General features: G+C 35.6%; 1 protein-coding gene across 3 annotated transcripts in view; it reads right to left on the bottom strand.

Annotated features, from left to right (window-relative positions):
• CNTN3 (contactin 3) overlaps positions 1 to 22,642 on the bottom strand; it is a 373,051-nt gene that overhangs the window by 222,039 nt on the left and 128,370 nt on the right. For all 3 annotated transcript variants that reach the window (XM_053599702.1, XM_053599704.1, XM_053599703.1), the window contains exon 4: positions 15,305 to 15,480. In XM_053599702.1, the coding sequence (XP_053455677.1) occupies positions 15,305 to 15,480 (176 nt within the window). The remainder of the gene's footprint in view (positions 1 to 15,304; positions 15,481 to 22,642) is intronic.

Here is a 22,642-nt window from a genome sequence, read left to right as displayed (position 1 = left end):
GTGCTGGATGTTCTAGCCAATGCAATCGGGCAACAGAAGAATAGAAAGGGCATCCAGATTGGGGCAGAGGAGTCAAACTTACGCTCTTTGTCAATGATCTTATAATTAGAGAAACCTGAAGGTTCAACTATAAGACTCCTGGAAGTGATCAAGAAATACAGTAATGTCTCAGGGTATAAAATCAATGTCCACAAATCAGTACCTTTTGTATATGCCAACAACAGACAAGCTGAGAAGCTAATAAAAGGCACAATTTCCTTCTTAGCAGCTTCAAAGAAAGTGAAATACCTAAGCATATACCTAACAAAAGAGGTAAAAGACCTCTGCAAAGCAAATTATGAAACCCTAAGAAATAGTAGAAGACATTAACAAATGTTAGAGCATACCATGTCCTGGCTGGGAGGAATCCATATTGTTAAAATGTCTATTCAACTTAGAGCAATCTACAGATTCAATGCAATCTCCATTAAAATACCAACACCAAGGCATCACTGTATCCAACTTTAAACTATATTTACAAGTCCATGGTGATCAAAACAGAATGGTATTGGCACAAAAATAGAGACATAGACACATGGAACAGAATAAAAACCCAGAAGATGAAAAAAGTCTCTAATTGCCATCTGATCTTGGATAAACCAAACAAAAGCATATCTGGGGAAAAGAATCTCCATTCAATAAACGGTGTTGGAAGACTAGATAACATGTAAAAGACTGAAACTGGACTCACACCTTTCACCACTTAACAAAAATTGATTCAAGATGGGTAAAAGATTTAAATCTAAGGCATGAAATAATAAAAACCCTAGAAGAAAGTCTGAGAAAAACTCTTGAGGATGTTGGCCTGGGAAAAGATTTCATGAAGACATCAGTGGCAACTGCTCCACCAACAAAAATAAACAAATGAGACTTAATTAAACTGAATAGCTTCTGCACACTAATGATCCAACAATGAAAGCAAACAGACAACTTTCAGAATGGAAAAAGATATTTGCATGTTATGAATCTGACAAAGATTTGATACTTAGGATCTGTAGAGAACTCAAATTCATCACCAAAAAGGAGCATATGTACACCATGGAATATTATGCAGCCTTAAAGAAAGATGGAGACTTTACCTTGTTCATGTTTATATGGATGGAGCTGGAACATAATCTTCTTAGTAAAGTATCTCAAGAATGGAAGAAAAAGTATCCAATGTACTCAGCCCTACTATGAAACTAATTTTTGGCTTTCACATGAAAGCTATAACCCAGTTACAATCTAAGAATGTGGAGAAGGGGGAGAGGGAAGAGCGGGAGGGGGGATGATGGAGGGTGATAGGTGAGATTACACCTGTGGCGCATCTTACAAGGGTACATGTGAACCTTAGTAAATGTAGAATATAATTGTCTTAACACAATAACTAAGAAAATGCCAGGAAGGCTATATTAACCAGTGTGATGAAATGTATCAAACTGTTTATAAAACCAATGTATGGTGCCCCATGATCACATTAATGTACACAGCTATCATTTAATATTAATTAAAAAAAAGAGCATACAATCCTATCTATTACTGGGGAAGAGACATGAATAGAACCTTCTCTAAGAAAGATAGATGAATGGCTAACAAAGATATGAAAAAATGCTTATCATCTCTAATCACCAGAGAAATGCAAATCAAAACCACCCTGAAATATCATCTAACCCCAGTAAGAAGAGCCCACATCACAAAATCTCAAAGTTGCAGATGCTGGTGTGGGTGTGCAGAGAGATAAATACTTTTACACTGTTGGTGGGACTGCAAACGAATATCGACTCTTTGGAAAGATGTATGGATAATCTTAAAGTACTCAAATTAGATCTCCTATTTTATCCCACAATCCCACTACTAGGCATCTACCCCGAAGATAAGAATTATTTTTATCATAAGGACATTTGCGCTAGATTGTTTATCACAGCACAGTTTACAATTGCCAAGATGTATAAACAAGCTAAATGTCCATCACTCAGAAATGTATTAACAAACTGTGGGATATTTAGCCATAAAAAGATCATGACTTTATATCTTTTAGATTGACCTCAAAGGAATTGAAACACATTCTTTTTAGTAAAGTGTCACATGAACAGAAAAGCAAATATCACACATATTCAATATTAATATGAAGCCATAAGATAATGCAATTCACGCTCACATAGGAGAAAAACTCATTTTAATTCAAGTTGGTAAGGGGGATTAATGAGGGGGAGAGAGGAGGAGGGGATTTTCAGGTGCTCCCACTTACTGAGCCCAATATAGGAGTGTATGGAATACCTTTTGGGCGCAGGACACAACTATAAGAGGGATGCTACCTAACAAATTCAAATATTGTTACCTGGTTGTTCCCTCACATTAATGTGAAATTTTAAAAAAGAAGAAAAACATAAAATATAAAGGCTGAGAAATTACTGAAAAAAGGTTGACTTCTACAGAAACTTGGTTTCAAAAGTCATAGCTTTTTGATGTGAAGTGTTTGCAAAACATTGTGTTTGATTAAAAATTGGGGGTTTAAAAAAATTTTTTTTAATTTAGAAAAATTGAGGGGGGGTTGTTACATGGATAGCTTTATAATGCTTTAGTGCTAGAAATGTGTCCATCCCCTAATATCTTCATGATGCCTGTTAGGTAGGTTATTGCCCCGCCCTTCCACCCCCTTCTCGATCCTGATTTGCTTTTGTATTTTTTAATTTATACAATATGAAAGGTATACTGAGTCATAGCCTTTTGTTATAAATTTAACTTTTTAGACCATCACAATAAAGCAGTTCTGAATGTCATCAAAATTACTTGTGTTAAAACATGAAATTTTCATTTTTAGCCACACTATTTAGTTATGAGAAATATCACTACCTATAGCTGACAGCACATTAGTCTTCTACAAATTATAACACAATAATTTTAGCTAACTAGTCTTTGTTAATTTTTTATTTTCAGATATAGCCAGCCACCCTAAGGTTCATCTTTAAATTTTTCTGCATTTGTTTAATCTTTCTTCAAACTTCTGTTCTAAGCATCATTGTGCTTTAAAATATTACAATCTAAGAAAAATGAATAACGTGCTCTCCACTCTGCAAGGGGAAGGAGAAACCCTTTGTAGGGGTAAGATGATAAAATTCTGCTTTACAGAAGAAGAATTCAAAATTTATAGAACAGCAAAAAATGGGAGAGGAAAGGAAAAAAAGAATTCTGGGCTCAGTAGATGCTGAATTATATATCTTTTGAAGAGAGGGTGATAGAAACATTTATAATCTAATATAATCCTTTTAATTTCGAAATATATCTGCTCATCTAGGTCAGAGATTAGATAGTGGGGTCCTGACTTCTTTCCTTTGATGTAGACAGGATTGGTCACAAAGTTCTTTTATAAAATCTAACTATAGTCTCCAACATATAAAAAGGCAAGACATTTCATGTACAGAATGGATTCTTTACCTTGAAAAGTGATTAGCTTTGATAACACTTTTCTCATTCATTTTTTTTCTCATTGAACAAGTATTGATTGAATATCTAGTACGCTCTAGGCACTTTGCCAGATTCTGGAAATCGGTGAACAACAGTCCTCCCATCTATAAGACGTCACAAATAAACAAATGAAAAGATGTAAAACGCCAGGTAAGGATGAAGGCTATGGTGAAAATAACAAAGACAGAAAACAATCTTTTAGGAAGTAACACTGATTGAGTGGAGGAACCAATCTCTACAGATGTGGGGAGGTGGGGGGCACTCTAAGCACCTAAGGAAAAGCAAGGCCAGTGCAGGGGAAGAACAGGGTGGGGGAAGGAGACTTACGATAAGCGGGACAGCACTGGGGGCCGTGGTATTAAGGGAAATGTACTTTGAATCTTATGAAAAAAACACTGGAAGTTTTCAACAGGGAGGGATTAATCTGTTCAGTGTGAAATTAGAGGATTCATTCTGGTTGTTGAGCAGAGACCAGGAAATTACAGGAGTGCAAGTTTTAGAAAGAGTCACAAATCAGAGGCTACATCAAAAGGCCACCTCAGCCAGAAAGGGGAGTGTGAGCCTGATTGGTATACCTAGAATACTAGTGGAGGGAGTGAACAGTGCCCTGATTCTGGGCATATTTTGAAGATAAATACAACTATATTTACTGGTGAATAGATGCAGAATTTGAGAGAACGATAGGATTCAAAAATGGCTCTAAGTTTGGGACTGAACAATACAACAACTGTGACTCTTACCTAACTGGGGAAAATCAAGATTATAGTTTGGTAATAAAAGCTTAAGATATTTACTGATATCCAGAGATGGAGAACTGGAAGATAGTTATTTGAAATTGAAATTCAGGGAAGATGAGAAGTTAAGCCTAGAAACAAGAATTTAGGAGAAATTAAATGACTAAAAATGGAGAGCTCAGCAGTGGGTGTGCCTTTAGAAGAACCTGCCCTCTCTGGTCTGTCCCAGACCCTAATATTCCTTATGGCCTGCACAAAGCTTGCTTCACTCACTACCATTATCTTCCTATGTAAGAGAATTGAATAAAATATAAAAAGAAACTCAAGAAACGGTAGGAGGATTCTAGCTCCACAAAATGCCTAACACTGTTGGTAAAAGTAGAACCAAGGTTAAAACAAATGCATAGCTAAGGAAAACAAGAAAGCTACAAAACAGGGTCAGAAATTCCAGAGTTTATGCTATGGTGGCTGGAGCAGTGTCAGTGAGGAGAGCACAGTGTTAGGTTGGTAACCTAGTAGTTCAGATTTAATTACCCAGGGAAAAACAGAGATGAAAGTCTTAAGCCTAGGAAAAGGCCATTTAGAAATAAGACCTTTGACACACAACATGCATCCTTGAAGAGCTATACTGATGGGTAAACCCAGCCATGGACCCAGAGAGAGGACTAGGAAATTAGTTTTTCACTGGGGTGGCTGCAAAAGAGTAAATGAAATGGTGAAAGTGAGCAGCATTTAGACCAAAAATTCAACCTGCTAGACCTGTATCTCACATATTTTGGGGTTTCATATTTATTTAACATCTATCTATTCATGGATTTGATGCTTAAAAATTCACCTACTCATTAAAACATATCTGTGCTCTCCAAACCAATACTTGAAACACTATTAAGGTCATTCACAGATACCAGAGTGTTAAGAATTTGTCTCCTGATGGGCACATTCCCAACTGAAGTTGACACTGGTCTGCCTTTTTGTTTCAGCTCACACTATAAACAACTGTCCTTTTCACCATATTTTTACTGCCACATTTTCCCTACTTTTTTTTTTTTTTTTTTTGAGACAGAGTCTCATTCTGTCACCCTGGTAGAGTGCTCTAGTGTCACAGCTCACAACAACGTCAAACTCTTGAACTCTTGGGCTCAAATGATCCTCTTGCCTCAGCCTTTGCAGTAGCTGTGACTACAGACAGCTAATTTTTGTATTTTTAGTAGAGACAGGGTTTCACTGTTGCTCAGTCTGGTCTCAAACTCCTGAGCTCAAGCAATCCACACGCCTCAGCCTCCCAGAGTGCTAGGATTGTGTGTGAGCCCCCATGCCTGGCCTTTTCTGTTGATTTTTACTGTTTCTATGGACCACTAAGTGTTTTGCTGAAATACTATCTAGGGTTTCTTCGTGCAGAAGTTTGAGATGTGCTGTATAGAGAAAATATAGGTGTTAAATAAGCTTCATTCAGGTATAAGGTATAGTGCAGTTGGCTGTGAGTTCAATGCTGATCAATCAGCTATATATAAGGTGCATTTAAACAGAAATATACAGAAAAGAAGGATAGTTGTTGTTTGGTTGTGGAAAATGTGAGGCTTACAGGAACCCAATCCTGGATTTTCTTTGGAGTGATAGTTTAGTATTCACTAATTCAATGTTAGCAGAGAGTGGGGAATAATGAAGACCAACTACTTATGATGAATCATGTCAAGCCAATATACCAGTATAAAACGGTTCCCAGTTTGGTAGATCTCTGAGTCTCCAGCAACAACATAACAGCTGGATGGTATGAACACTCCTTAAACCAAGGCGAAGAAGAATCACTTGTTTGCACAAGTAGGCAGAAATTCTGCTAAAGGTCAAATCTTCACCAAAAACTCAAAATATAAAATATTCACTATAAGCCAAAGTCAGCAGATCAAAAAAAAATCAGTGGTTAGCATCCACAATATTCTGAGCAAACCAAGCACTATGAAAAAATACCTTAAATACCTTAATAAACTTAAATAAAGGATGCAATATCCCAAACAACATATTAACAAGTTGAATTAAAGATTAATGTTCAAGTAACATACTATGGTCAAAATTAAATCCAATTTATGTGAAAATTAGTCACTATTTTTTCTCTTTTTTTTCCTTTCCATTGCATCCTCATTTATAAGTGAAATAAGTTTATAATTTATCATAATATATATTTTTCCAATTAATATATTTTTTTCCAATTTTAGTATCAGGTATATGCAGATGAAATAGAATGATTTTGAACTACTTCTTCGTTTTCTATTGTATATAAGATTTGGCATGATCTGTTTTTGAAATTATCTTTTATTTTTACTTATAAATATTAGTTGTCTATTTTTTGAGACTTTAGAAAAAAATAATAATAAGAAGTTAACTGATGAGTCCATACTGAACCTCAGAGTCAAAGCATTCTATGATAGACATACTCTTATCTGACAATATGAAGTCAGATAAGACTTGCATTATTATAATTATTATTACTATTGCTCAATATTTCATGGCAGCAATCGTCTGATTTCTTTTCTGAATGTATTTATCTTTGTTCGTTCTTTACAAGGTTTTTGTTTCTAGTCCTTAGCTTGAACATTGTTATTGTTATTAAATTTTAAGCCTTTTTAATTTTGTGAAAGCAAAAAGTGGAAACCAAATAAACACATGTATATGTACAGAGAAAATAAAATAAAATAAATAGACTTAAATAAAGTAATAAGGTGAAAAGGAGGAGGGGCCAAATCATCAGGGGAAAAAGTTGGAATGCTCTGAATAAAGAACAGGAACATATGAAAACGAACCAGACTGAATGTCCAGATGTGAAAATATAATCGCTAAAATTAAAAACTCAAAAGTGCGTTTAATAACCAATTAGGTAGAGATCGGGAAGAATTAATGAAGTGCTAGAACTAAGTAACTCTGAAAAGGCAAAAGATAGAGAATGGAAAATATGAAAGTGTCGCTGAAAGAGACAGAAAAGATGTTCAGGAAATTCAAAATACAGTAAAAAGGAAAACCAGAAAGAGCAGAGTAGGCATAGGGAATAAGACAAGTAGAAGAGATAACTGCTGAGAATTTTCCAGAGCTTCCATGATGCATGCACTCCAAGAATCTCACACTTGAATTATATAAAACTGATACCTTATCCTTGTAAGACACGCACTGTGTGCTAGGTGCTATTCCAGGGGCGTGATACATACTAGCTCACTTAATCCTCACACCTAATGAAATAAATTCTGTTTCCCTATCTTTATAGTTAATGAACTTAAGGCACAGAGAAGATCAGAATCTACCCAAAGTCACATGGCCAGTAAGTGGTGGAGATGAGATTCAAACCCAGCTACAGCGTCTGTGCTTTGAACATTATTTTTTACCGTACAGCTATTTTTTGATAAAGGAGGGAAAAATAAACATACTTTCAGACCAAAGGGGCACAGTGAGGAAAACCAAAACAGAACACTGAGCACTAATAGGAACTCAGTAAAAGTATTTCCAAAAGATACAGATCTCAAAATAGGAAAATGCTCTCAGGTGCAAGAAAGGGTGTGCAAAGAAAACAACATGGACATAAAGCTAAACAAACACTGATTTTGTGAAATAAAGATACTTGGGCAACACACACATTCAATTTCTCTCTTCTTTCTGACTCCCCAAAAGGATTTATTTAAAGTAAGAAATTTTTTTTGAGGGCATAAACCTACAAAGACAGGATGACAAAGGAACAACATAGAAGTCTGGATGTTGGAAAATAAACGCAATGGTATTAAATGGTTTGGCATAATGAAGGAAGATGACTTTTAAGCTCATGGTGAGCAAAGCCTAGAAGTGATAGACGGATGGGCAGAATCCTTAATGGCTTAGAATAGGAGGAAACGGGCACAACTGGAAAAGGAAATGAAGCAAACTAAATTCTTTTGTCTTCTGGAGAATCTGACTTCTTCAAAAAGGAAGAGCTAATATTTAGGTGCGCCCCAGTGAGATGAAGCCGCACTATAGTGAACCTCACGATGACAAACATAGATAGAACTATAAATGCAAAAATTCTCTTAAATTGTAAAAGCATTATAGCAGGTATTAAATCAGTGATTATCAGTGTACCTTGAGAGGATCTTAGGTATGCTGCAAAAATTTTCAATTAATTATATTATTAATTATATTATTCTTGAAAGAAGTTTAAAGCATAGTGAGTATAGTCTTTTGTTTTTTTTTTTTGGTAAACATAAGTATGCTGTGGAAGTTTAACTATAGGTTCAAGTATGCCAGAAGATTTAAAAAGTTTGGAAAATTCTATATTAAACATTCAATAGAAGTAGTCCAAAAAACGGTTGAAGTAGTGTACCAAGAGATACAGATAAAAGTCAAAGGGGAAGAAATTTGGACAGACTGCTTGAGGGGGAGAAAGTTGGGAGAAACAATCCAGTGAGGGTGGTTTAAAATGGAAATAATATATATGAAATAGAAAACAGAAAACTAAGGAGAGGAAATTGTAAAATCTTCCATAACTAAAAGACTCTTATTCTGAAACTGTACGGAACCAGAGTGCACCTGGGATGCTAGATAAAATTTGACCCATACCAACTCAAGTCACTGTGAAACTTTAGAACACTTGGGACAAACATAATCTTTGCTAGACAAAAACAGGTCCTTTGATACAAAATACCACAAATTCAAAATGGCTTCAGACTTAACAACAACACTGGAAGCTAGTTAACAAGGAGAAACATCATCAAAATTCTGAAGGAAAAAAGATTTCTAACATATGTATTCATGTAAGGCCGAGTCTCTCAATCAAGAATGCCAGCATAATAATTTTTATTATATGTGGCCTACGACTATGGTAGATACCATTCATCCTTTCTTAGGACACGAGGATGTGGCACTCCAAAACAATGAACACTAAGAACAAAATGACATGGAATACAGGTAACAAGAGCCAGACATAACAGAGATTTGTAGGGGATTCTCCGAGATAGGGTGACAATCTACTGTGGAAATCCCAGGAAGACATCTTTGCCTCTGATATGCAAGAAAACCAGTCCATACTAGAGCATTTCAAGACTCTAGGACGTATTTTCCCATGAAAATAAAACCAATAGATTTATCTGATAAGTATCTCAATATCTGAGAAGACATCCTGAAAAGCGGCCAAAATTTTGGTTGACTTAAGTGTAAGACCATGGAAAATCAACAGGTAAAATAATACAATAAGATTACTAACTTTTGGTTAGTAATTATGCATGAAAGGAAAAATAATCGACATTATAGTTTGCTCTGAAACTCAGCTTTGAATAACATTTGCAAAGTCACACTATTATGAACACTGAATATCATGTGCAAGGTCAAAATAATATAAACACTGAATATTGTCCTAACTGAAGTCATCGCCAAATAAAATCCTCTAATGCCAGAGATACTGCATATTCAAATATGAATCAAATGGCTCTGGAGTCTTCGTCCAAGCCTCAGTTTCAAATGGAGGCAAGCTAATATTTTTACCCTTTGTAGATGTTTAGAAGTGGGCTGAGTTGGAGAAACCATCTTGTGAGCACTGGGACTGTATCCAGTCAGGGCAAGTCAGTGAAATATAATGTGTGTATGACTACTTTGAGCTTTTGGAAGAGCTATTAGTGAAAAAAATGCTGAAAAAATAAAGCAATCTCACATTGCTTTATGCTAAGGTAGTCATACACAAGTTGTGGTTTCAGTTGCCATGGGTAATGGTCAATAGTAATGCTTAAAAGTATTTTAAAAATCAAGAAATGATAATATAAGTAAGTTATTCACCAAAGTTGAGGTAAACATCAAAGGAAACATTCAAAAAGCTGAATGCAGTTTCCTCTAGAAAAGGATAAATAGCTAAAATATAGGTAAAAGCCTGATATTTTCCTTAAGAATAATTTTAAAAATCGTAAACTTTGCACTTGCTTCCATTTTTTCTGATATAAGGAGAAAAATTAGAAAATAAGAGGAACAGTAGCAATGTCTAATTCATGGGGTTAAAAAGTTCAATTGAAATATTCAACAGCAATTGTATAGAATGCTGTAGGTCGGCAATACAGTAAAAAATATAATAGTCATTAGTGGAGATATTGATTAACTTTAGACTTTGTTAAACATGCATACTACAATTTCTAGAGTAATTACTATAAGAAAGTAAGTTGGATGTATCACCTTCAACGTATTTTAGGAGGAAAGACATTCTTAATCAATCCAAGTAAAAGAAAGAAAGGAGAAAAAGTAACAAAACACCAGAATATATTAACATACCAATATAATATAAGGCAAAATGCTTTAATTAGAGATAGAAAGTCACCATATGTTGCCAAAAAATATACCCATTCTGAATTTTTACACGTCAATAACTAACTAAATGCATACAGCTAAAATGGACAGAAATAACAGGGTAAATTGAAAAATATACCATAAACATGAGAGAAAATTATAGAATAATTAAATTAAATGATCAATAATGATAGATCATTTGATCAAGATAATTACCAATTTTAACCCAATGAAAATTTGTATAACCACATGAAAAATACTTGAAGAATATCCATTATTTTCAAGAACATCATTTATAAAAATTAATCATATGTTAGACAACAGAATAAAGCCTTAAAATTTGCAAGAATAGTATCTTAGAGTCTATTCGCAAGTCAATAGGACTCTAGATCCAAAATCTGTTACAAAAAGATAAAAATAAAGCTCAATATGCTCAAAAATTTTAAGTTATACATTTGATAATTCACAGAGAAAGAAAATTATAACAATAAAAGAGCTGAATCATCCAATGCAATCCCTATCAAAATACCAATGACATCCTTCAAAAAATAGAAAAAATAATCTTGCAATTTTATATGGAACAACAAAAGATCCGGAATTGCCAAAACCATCCTGAGCAAAAAGAACAAAACTGGAGGAATCACATTACCTGACTTCAAATTATACTACATAGCTATAGTAACCAAAGCAGTATGGTACTGGAATAAAACAGACACATAGACCAAGAGCAAAGAATAGAGAATCTAGTAACAGATCTACAAATCTATAGTGAACTTACGTTTGACAAAGGTGCCAAGAACTTACAGTAGCGAAAAGAGAGTTTCTTCAGTAAATGGTGCTAGTAAAACTGGTTGTCCATATGCAGAAGAATGAAACTAGACCCTTACCTCTCATACACAAAAATCAAATCAAAATAGATAGAAGATTTAAGAAGTAATGCAAAATTTCTTTGCATTTTCACTAGAGTTAAATAATGTGGTGCATCAACCATATTCTCTTTTACTCTTTTATCCATTAAGTACAGACAAGTTCTTTCTCCATGGCTAGCAGAAACAAAGAAGTACTATTAACCATATAATACAAGAGAGGAGACAAAGTTATAAAAATAAAAATTTAGAATATTTTTCAGCAACAACACTTTACCATCCATTGCCTGCAGCAAAGACGGCTGAGGCGCCTCCACCCTGGAGCCACGAGTGTCCCACTAATACAAAGTTCTCCATCCTAATCTCGTCTTTCAGTTGATGTATTGCATTTTTTTTAAGGTTATGAAGTTAAAGTAATGCTCTGCTATAACTATGGGGTTTCTAATGTATTAAATATCCTCTATTTATTTTCCACCATCTTTATTTTTTTAAAACCAGAAATCTATATTCCAGCCATATGAATCCAAAAAACCATTTTGTATCTTTCTAGTCCTATGTGGTACCATGCTAAGAAACCCACTATGGCTCCTTGCAACTTTCAAAAAAAAAAAAACACTTAGGAAAACAAAATAAATGCAAAAACCAAAATAATCTCATTGTACAAGAGTGCCAAGCAAGAGAATGCCAAGAGTAAAAGTTAATAAAACGTGTAAGACAGATTAACGATAGAGTGAGGGGAAAACAGGGGACTAAAAGGCACGGCCTGAGTTTGCTTTATGAAAGAGAGAATTCACAGTAATGGCAGAAGATGATGTGTAACTCTCTCATCTCATATATCCTGAAATGGGGCACCCCAACTCGGAAATTCAAGCACAGAGCCAACTATAGGGAATGACGATTCTTGTTGGGGGAGGCAATTCTCTGCATGCTTCAAGCTTCCTCACAAGTTTGTGCTGGGCACACCAATACTGAATCATCCAACTGGATGAGGGAAGTGTCTGCAGAGAGAAACCTGGAGTATTGTCTCTCTTGAGGACAAAGACCCAACTTGCTTACTGCTTATAGAAAAGAGCTAAACTCAGAGTGTAATATCGACTCTAACCAGATCACATTCCTCTTTGGGACTTGTGGCTGAGGGGAAGGGAATCAAGCATCTTAAATCTCATGTCCCTTATTGTTCTGAGAGTGATAAAGTCCCCTATCACTGACTCAGGAGTCTCAGGCTGCAAGCACTCGTCAACAGCAGCAGGCTAGCTTATCAGTTTCTAAGTAAAATCCCATCCCTGACTCAACAACGTCCTCTCATTCCTATGCAGTGCTGGGTAGGAACTAGTATGGTCTGGAAGAGGTACAAGATAATTTTAGAAGTATTTTCCATACAAGTCATACATTCCAGCTAAATGAGGAAAAGCCTGTAAGTTAATTACACTTCTTCATATATTATTAGGTGTGAAGAATCCACAGTAGAAAAATAACACTATATAAGAGGAAAGTATTTGGTAAAAGACTCTGGGAAACAGGACTCCTACTGGGAATTGTGTATCTCTGTACAGATCAGAGAAGACACTCTGATCTCTGCACCATGCAAGAAATTCAGGGCCAAGGGAGCCCACCAACACCATCTGTTGTCAAAGACTGAGTTTGGACATGATTTTGTTTCAGAACCTATTGAAAATATTTATGCATAAAATTGAAAACACCAAATAGAAGTGGTAAAGGAAACCCTGCCTCCAAGATTAAAAATAACATTTTGGAAAACTAACTATCTCCAAAAGAATTCAAAAAGATGTGGCATCTATGACTCAGTAATAGAAAGTCATAGGGAAGAACAGGCTGAGATGAAAAGAATTTCAAGAAATGAACAGAAAAAAATAAATTCAATACACAAATGATCAGTGCCTCTTTAATTCAATATATAAATGATCACTGCCTCTTTAAAATATAAAAAAACATAAAATTAAAAAGTATAAAAGAACATTTTACTGAACTGTATACAAAGTGTGTAAGAATTCTTTAAGCCCAAAGTGAATTACAATAAACCTAAACTTAGCTACATGCTGAAAATATATATGCTTTAAACTAAAAGAATAAAGAAAAAACAATCTTTCCATATATAACCAAGTGGACCCAAAAATGCAGCTCGCAAGAAAGAGAAATTAATATGGACAGCTTCTTCGGCAGCTCTAATTCCAGAAGACAAAAGAATAACACACTTCCAATTCTCCGGTAAACACTTCTGGGATTCAACATTTATTACCATCCAAAAGCTATCCTCATATTTAAGGCAATGTGACAACATTCTTTAAAATAAAAGGGCATGAAAAACATTTGAATTTTTAAAATGTAACATATTTCATGTTACAAGTGTTTAAAAATTTACTAAGAAATAAAAAAAAAAAAATGTGAAAATAGGCAGGGGTCTGGTGATTGGTACCTGCAGGTAAACATGGATACATCATAGATGCTGGCAAGATTCTGGTTAAAATCTACATGCACATATACAATTATTCATAAAGAAAATATTAGATATATGGTGATAAATACGCACTGATTCACATATACATAGTATGTAATAAAAGTAAATGTAACATGTCTATTATAATGACATAACAATTTAGACCAAAAATCATGGAAATCACACTCAGTAAGATTGCAAAGTTATAGTAAAGGGGAAAAGGAATTAAAGTCTTTGTTTAAAATGGAGGGTAACTGAAAGAAGTGATTTAAACATAAAATTCTGGTTATAAGAAAAATATGCCACAAAGTACTTCAGTAAACGGAAAGGTAACTAATACAATCATCACATATAGCTTCCAAAAATATCCAGGGAAGATACAGGCCGGAAAAAAAAAAAAAAAATACTGTGCCTACAGGATAAAAAGAGGGAACAAAGGAAAGAGGTGCGTCCATGAGAAAAACAGGATATAATGGCAGGAGCAAAACTAACCCTTGTCATTATGAACACAAAAAGCAGAAGTCTGTATTAAAAAACACATCAATTTAATAATGGTTTCTTAAATTGGGGGGAGAAGAACGAGACCACTACCTCATTATAGGAACACATTCCAATTTCAGAATTACTGAGGTACAAAGAATTAAAAGAAATCATAGAATCAAGATAATCGTGATAGGCATTATATATGAAATACACAACTAAACAACAAAAGAAGAAATTAAAAAGTAGAAAACCAGCAAAAATAAAAACTAAACTGAGCCTCTGGTACCAATTCCAAATTCCCAGGAGAAAGAATGTGATTTTCTTTTTTTTTTTTTTGCAGTTTTGGCCAGGGCTGGGTTTGAACCCGCCACCTCTGGCATATATATAGGGCCGGTGCCCTACTCCTTTGAGCCACAGCTGCCACCCAAGAATGTGATTTTCTTAGGTTGGATCATGTGTTCCTAGATTGAACCCATGGCTGGACTCAGGTCTAATTAACATGGTACAAATATGGCTTCCAGGGCCAGGCTGCAGAGGGGACTGCACTGCAGGCCATTTGAGACAACTCCAAAGGGGGTCAATAATATGTCACTGCATATGTTCTTTTCTTCTTTTCCTCATGTCTTCATTCCTTATTTTTTTCTGGTTTGTCAGATGGAATTCTCTAATTTAAATGTTTTACAAGAGCAAATGCTATGTCTGACAATTATTTCATGTTCTTTTTAGTTCTAGCACAATGCAAAGAACAGAGAAGATGCTCAATAAAAATATACTTACCTGGATTCTTTTTCATTCCCTAAACAGAATCCCCACATAATAGTAAAGTAGAACACCTGCTCAGACCACAAAAACAGGCATTTTCAGCTCTGATTTGAACAGTATACAGAAGACCAAAAAGTCATACTATATTGTTTCCTCAACCTAATAATTAATAAAATCCATGTATGTTTCTGAAATCCAAAATGACCACACAAATTAAGTTATATGTTTTGTGAACATACACTTACAGGCAAACTGGAGCTTAGCTTCTCTGCTGACAATTGTTCCAAGTGAATTGGTTGCGAAACACTGGTAACTTCCCGTATCCCTATTTCTGTTGGGGTTAATGACCACAAGATTGCCTCCACTCAACTTATAACGATGTTCCAGACTCATATCAATATCACTTCCATTCAGCTGCCATCTGTAAAACAAATACCAAGGTTTTATACCTTCCTAGTACATTCAATTTTATAAAAGAAGACTCTACTTTAAACATTATCCCTCTACTAAATCAAAGATGATACATGCATTGTTCAACTTTACATAACTGAAGATCAAATATGCTCAAGTATTTATCAGATACAATGGTTAAAGTACAGTAGAAAATACAACAGAGTAGCATCTAGAAGCTAAAGATGTTGAAAACTTTTCTGAAGAGGTGAGAATAATTTCATTTGTTCACCAGGGGAAAAATAATCAGGCTACGTCTGTATAGGCAAAGATAAAGTAGAAAGTGGAGGTAATTATCTCCGATACTTCAGGCCAATCTCATGCTGACAAGGAAAGGAGAAAAGAGCACATTTCTTTGATTTATCCACATTGACTGAGCACATTTAATAAATTAATTGGGTAAGTGCTCAACTATCCATTTCAATTTGTCTGGGTAAATACCTGTCCCTGAGGCATTCTCCACTTTTCTAAACCATCACAGTGCTACTTACAAAATGGTACACTGTGGTTAAAAACCATAACCACCACCAAGGGGGTCTGAAAAAGTAAAGGCACCAACCCCAGAGCCATACTTAATGGGAAGCCAAAATGAAAAAGAAGGAAGAAGCTGATTTTTAAACAAGATTTTCTAAGCAGAAACACTAGAAGTGTTTAAACAGTAAGCACAGGCAGTCCCTGGGTTACAAACAAGATTGGTTCTACAGGTTTGTTCTTATGTCGAATTTGTACCTAAGTTGGAACAGGTACATTCACCTGTTACCTATTATAGTCTCTGTTCATTAAGTCTGAGCCAAACGTCAGTCAAACGTTTGTAACTTGGGCACTTATTTAAAAAGCCTTCTTTATGGGCGGTACCTGTGGCTCAAAGGGGTAGGCGCCGGTCCCATGTGCCAGAGGTGGTGGGTTCAAACCCAGCCCGGGCCAAAAACCACACACACACACACACACCACAGAAGGCTTCTTTATAAATGTGAGTTGTATGTAAATCAGATGTTTCCTACCTGGGACTGAATGTATACTTGACACAAAAAGTAGATTTTACCTTTATAAACTCATTTATATTCCACAATCTCAAGAACATTATACTGCCGTCTCCAGTTCTATAAATGTTTACTTACTATAACAATACCTCGATGTCTCTTGATGATAGTTTTGAAAAAATGGGTAACATAAAGGTCGTTTTATAGATGAGGATTTTGATAAACCAGGAGTGTGAGTTGTCACCATTGACAATTGTCTCCAAACTATCAGCTGGATTATAGCACCCACTTATATTACAGCTCATAGTTCCCCAAGAATGGCCTGTGCCCTCTAAAAATTGTTAAATTCATATATAAAATATGTAACATACACATACTATATACTATAAAAACATACAAAGGGATGCAATGTGAACATTATTTTAAATGGAAGTACATAAAATTAAATGGAATGTTATACAAGCATGAACATGGATGAACTTTTATAAATATGAACACTCTCACAAGCAATGAAAGAAAAACAAATTAAACACAGCAGTTATATGAAGTTTTCAAACACAGAAAGTAATATTAGGAATTCAATGTGTTTTAAAAATGTATGAAAATGATAATCCTCAGCTTTAAAGTATAGAGAGTGAGATGTGTTACGGGACATACAGTGGGGAAAGTTAGCTTTTTTGGTTTTATCTCTTTAAGTAGTGATATAGGGATGTTCATCATTATAATATGTCTATGTCACTTTCTATCTGAAATAATTCATAATCAAGTTGTAATGATTAGGGAGTATAGAAAGTGAATAAACCTCTAAGTTTACTCTCTACTTAATTTAAATTACTTAATCTACTTAATTTACTCTCTACTTAAATTTTTCATCATTTGCTCATTTTGAAAATCAAGGCTTTCTTGATTTTTTTTATCATTCACTTACAAGTATGCTAGATCTAAGGCAATAATTCTAATGAAAGATTTAAAAAAATCAAGAGAAAAAACTAAAGGGCCCAATTCTTTTTTATTTTTTTTTTAACTTGAAAGAATAAAATCAGAAAAAAAGTAGAAAAAGTTGTAGCCTTTTCCATGTATGGCAGATTTCTGCTATGGGTTTTGCTGTACTTGTGCGAGTAACTCTTTTGTGATCCTTCCTAAGGCAAGTCCATATTTACATGAGGATTTTAGGTCACTTTTCTCTACTTTGACTTTAACTGTGCCCTTGAGTTTGATCCACGAGCACTTCTGAGCCCTCCTTCATTCTGCTGCTGCTCCTCAAGGCCTAGAACTACAGAAAATCAGAAAAACAAAGGAAATTAAGGGAAATTTTCCATCCACTTTCAGTCTAAACAATCTGCACACCAGCTGCACATCATCAAAGAATTTGTTGGAAATGCAGAATCTTGGGCCCTACCCCCCAACTACTGCATCTGAATGGACATCTTCATGAGATCTCCACCTAGTTAATATACACATTTCAGTTTGAGATCTAATACCACCCTCAAAATCAACCACAGGCTGCCTACAGTAGCACAAACAGAAATGAACTCCTCCCTCTTCATTTAACTTAATTTCATTACTTAGCAACTCTGATTAGAAAGATCTTTTTCCTTTCTTTCATTTTTCCTTCCTTCCTTCTTCCCACCAACCCTCTCAGCCAGTGGAAAAAAAGTATTATCAAAGTACCATTATATCGGGCAATTTGTAGGTTCTGAAGTTGTTAAGCTGTCTGGGTCCTCAGGGAGCTCGTGTTTTATGCAGAGATTTTGTTTTCTAATTTCCTAGTTCCTGCCCCAGCCCTCACCACCACTTCCTTGCCTAATCCCCAGGTTCTAGCCTTGCCTTTGGTGTAAAAGCATCAGGAAAAGAAACGGCATTCAAAAGCAAATGCTCATTGGTTTTTCAGTTGGACAAACCCCTCCCCAGCTGCATGACTGTGGGAAAATTACCTAACTCCCCTGAAGGTAAGTTTTTAATGTGTAAAAGAAAATGCCATCGTTCCTCAGGCTTGTTCAATGGATTCTGTGTAGACAGTGCCTGCAAACCCTCAGCTCAGTGCTTCCATGAGCATGGGAGGGCTTTCAACACCAGCCTAAATGCAGGTGGAGGCTCCATCAAAGGCTGCTAACCCATCCGCCCCTTTTGCTTTTCCTTGTTTTAGTCCAGTCCCATCAAGCACATGTTGGTTATATTTCAGATAACTGATGAAATATCATCTTCTCATATGTGGAACAGACGGTGACTTCCACATACGATTTTTTTTTTTTTTTTTTTTTTTGCACTGGTACCTGCCCTGAGTCAGTGAAAAGCGAGATAAGATACATAATGGCCTTGACTGGTGAAGAATAAATCAGATAGTAAATCACAAGTGGGCAGGTTTAACTTTTGAGCTGTAAATGCTTTGCCAGTTACTGAGTGACTAAATGCCTGCAGTGAGAAAAATGCCTCTAAACTCAAATCAGGAAGGATGCAGTTAATTTCAGACTCTTTTGAATGGACCACTGGTGACAAAGGGCACTTGTGTGTTTGTTACCTAAGAGAACCAGTTTGTATAGGGGGGAAAAAGCATTTTAGCTCAGCAGTTAGAAGGTATTCGGCCTGAGTATGTCTGATGACTTCATTCAAAAATTGTGATTTTATGTTTAGCCAATGAATAAGCCAGGTACAATGGCTATATGGAAAATAGTAAAGATAAAATTGAGAGAAGCACTTCTTGCCTTTGTTAATACCCGGAAAGATTTAAAAGACCATGAAGTGTGTGGGAAAATACTTCATTTCATTAAGTTTCTAAGATCTAAAACTATTGTCTGAAAGTTTTCACTGAGGAACCAAAATGAAAAAGATTCGTTCCATTATGTATAAATGCTTTCTCACTGCCTTTAGCTAGGTCTTCCTCACATAAACATAATCCTTAGATTATTTCACTATGTGAAAGGCAAAAACTATTCTCTTTTAAATACATTTGTTATCTAAAAGCATTAGTGCATTAGTTTGCTTTAGCAAACTCTTCAAAGCTAAGACATACTTGAGAGAACGTAAAGAATGTTAATTTTCTTTGAACAAAACAAAATAATTATTTTTCTTCCTCCTAACACTAGATGTAACTCATCCCCGGGAGATATAAAATTTCTCAATATCTTATTAAAAATTGATTGTTTTTCCTCTCACTGAAAATATGTGAATTCAAAAACAGGTTGTCTTTGTTTAAACTCTGAAATATATTGAGTAATTTCTAGGCCTGAGCTTCCAAAGATTATTTTATCCTGAGAAACAAAATAGTGTACCTAAGTTCCTAATACAGAATATTCACATGAGGACCTGATTTCTAAGGATGTCTCATATTTTCATCTACATAAGACCTATTTAGGAAAACTGTGGCATATGCTGCTCCTTCATTCAAAATATGTGCCCAATAAATATTCAAATTAGACTCATTTTCTTTGTGGGAAACTGTAATCCAACTGTTCTGGTTTCATGAACACAACACTGAGTAGTAAGGTGTGACAGGTAAATGGCACGCTCAGATCATAAATTTAGGAAGCTGTTAGGGATAGTGACTTTTGGTTTTACATATTCATAATCCTTTGTAAAAGTTAGAGATTTCTTCTTTTATCAAGGAATTTTAAAGTTCACCAAGAGCTCTTAAGTATCAGAATGAAATCTTTTTGAAACATGGACATTATTTAAAACTAAATAAAATATATTTGCATACCCAAAGTCCAATCCAAAAGGCTTAATGCAGTGATCTGGAGCAAAAGAAGCCAGCCCCATGACTCTTGGGGCTACCTATACCAGCATTTCAATCATATAACATTTACACTGTGCTCCAGAAGCAGACTAACCTTGTAGCTTTAGCTCAGTGGTAAATGTCACAAGATTAAGCACCTTTGCATAATCATCGTGTTGTAACACTCTTGAATGATAAGTTCATTCAAGCCTTCAGAATTCAAACACTCATTCTACATGAATTAGGATGTGCTTTTAGAATTACAAGTGAGAAACCGTTGATTATTCATATTTGACAAATCTGCTAATTCTCAGTCAATAAGCTCTCCTCCCTTCGAACTAGTTATGTGGGGGTTTTATGTAAACTAATGTCTGGGCCAATAACTAGACATGAATGTTTGAGGTGCCAGAATTAGAAGTCCTGGGTTATTGATGTACCTGAAGCCACACCCCTTCATCAATCCAATTTTTTCTATGTTGCCGCACCCTCGGCAACAAGCCGCAGCGAGGTGGCGCTGTCCGCGTTGTAAAACGCATGGAAAGGTGGTTAGTGCTCTCGGGAGCGAAGCCCCCAGCACCTCCAGTGTGCACAGCGACAGAAATGTTGCCTAGCATACTATTGTATGAACGCAATCAGTCAAGAGAACTATGGCACGTTGGTAACAAACCTTTCTATGTTTGTTGAATACTTGTTTGTCTTGTCAGAATGAACTATGAGAGTTTAAACAAACACAGTGATTTACTGATCCAGGTTAAAACCAGCAAGAATGGCTGTGTCAGACTCAGTGGCTCCAAGTAAGCCTGGTCAACAGCACGTCCCTACCATAAATGTCAGTGACTTGAGACAATGCAGGCACAGCAAACAAGATGTTCCAACATGACATGCACTATCACCACCTGCAGTAAAACTTTACTTAGAAAAACATCTTGCTTCACTAATTTTCATATGTAATACAAATCAATAGAGTAGTTTAATGTTTAACAAACAATCAATTATAAATCAAAGTATAGTTACTAATAAGAATAAAAATATATAGAAAATATATATAGAAGTAGTCAAGCATTATACGTAAAAGAATATGTTCAGCTATTTTTAAAAGAGATTATAAGAAACTGAGAACAATTACAAAGCTAAGAGAAGTCACAAGCCTTGACATTCCTAGATAAGAGGAAGTAACCAGGTGTTAAAAATAAACCACCTCCCTCCGGAGAGCAAAACCTTGAAAAGATAAACCACCTCCCTCCAGAGAGCAAAACCTTGAAAACATGTAATGCATGATAAACCACATATGCAGACACAAAGATAATTTACAAGCATAAGCAAAATAAAGATTGCATTGTTTAAACCTTGAAAAGAAAATGTATAAATACCAACATATATTCTCAGTAAAATTTACAGCTGCTTACTTCACCAAGTGCTGTGTGCAGTCTGTCATTTATCCTGCGTCGACCTCTCAACCAACCTGTACCGTTCACCCTGAGCACCCTCAGACTGAGGCCCATCGACCGGCGGTCCGCGGCACTATGTCTTAGTTACATCCTCTACACAACAGGGAGACTACGAGGCAGGTAGTCACTGATACAACCAAGCCAGGCTTAACCAGATAGAATGATGGCAGTCCATGGCAGGTTTCCACCTAAAAATAATCTGAAATACAATTTCTTTAAAACCAGCTACAGGCCCCTGGGCCAATCGTCTTTGAATACTGGACATAGTGCATAAGATGCACAACATAGTAGGTATTTCAGACTGGAAATTACTCCTATTTGGTTGTTGTTGTAATTTAAGGCATCAAGCTCTCAACTGAGTCCTTCAGTTGAATTTGGTAATAAGGTTACAGAACATCACAACTTGAAACCGGAGCTAACAAAACCGAAAATAAATTGAGTGACTTCTGGTAATTTCAAAAATAATCCCAAGACATAATTCACCTCACAGTTGATTATATAAAGTTTTTTTCCTTCAGGATATCTATTCTATCACAGAAAATCTGGTCAAGACAATGGCAATATGGGCAGCACCCGTGGCTCAGTCAGTAAGGCACCGGCCCCATATACCGAGGGTGGCGGGTTCAAACCCGGCCCCGGCCAAACTGCAACCAAAAAATAGCCGGGCGTTGTGGCGGGCGCCTGTAGTCCCAGCTACTCGGGAGGCTGAGGCAAGAGAATCGCGTAAGCCCAGGAGTTGGAGGTTGCTGTGAGCTGTGTGATGCCACGGCACTCTACTGAGGGCCATAAAGCGAGACTCTGTCTCTACAAAAAAAAAAAAAAAAAAAAAAGACAATGGCAATATAAACAATATTCTGGAGAAAAACAAATGTCACATTTTAGAACTCAGCATAAAGCAAAAAATAAATAGATAAATAAATTGATTAATTAAAATAAATAACTTACTAAAATCTTTTGTGGGCTGGGGTTGGGTTTGGGAAACAGGCCTACACT

This window comes from Nycticebus coucang, chromosome 8 (genome assembly GCF_027406575.1).
Source record: "Nycticebus coucang isolate mNycCou1 chromosome 8, mNycCou1.pri, whole genome shotgun sequence".
NCBI classification, from domain to species: Eukaryota; Metazoa; Chordata; class Mammalia; order Primates; family Lorisidae; genus Nycticebus; species Nycticebus coucang.
This window is presented reverse-complemented; position numbering and strand designations above follow the sequence as displayed.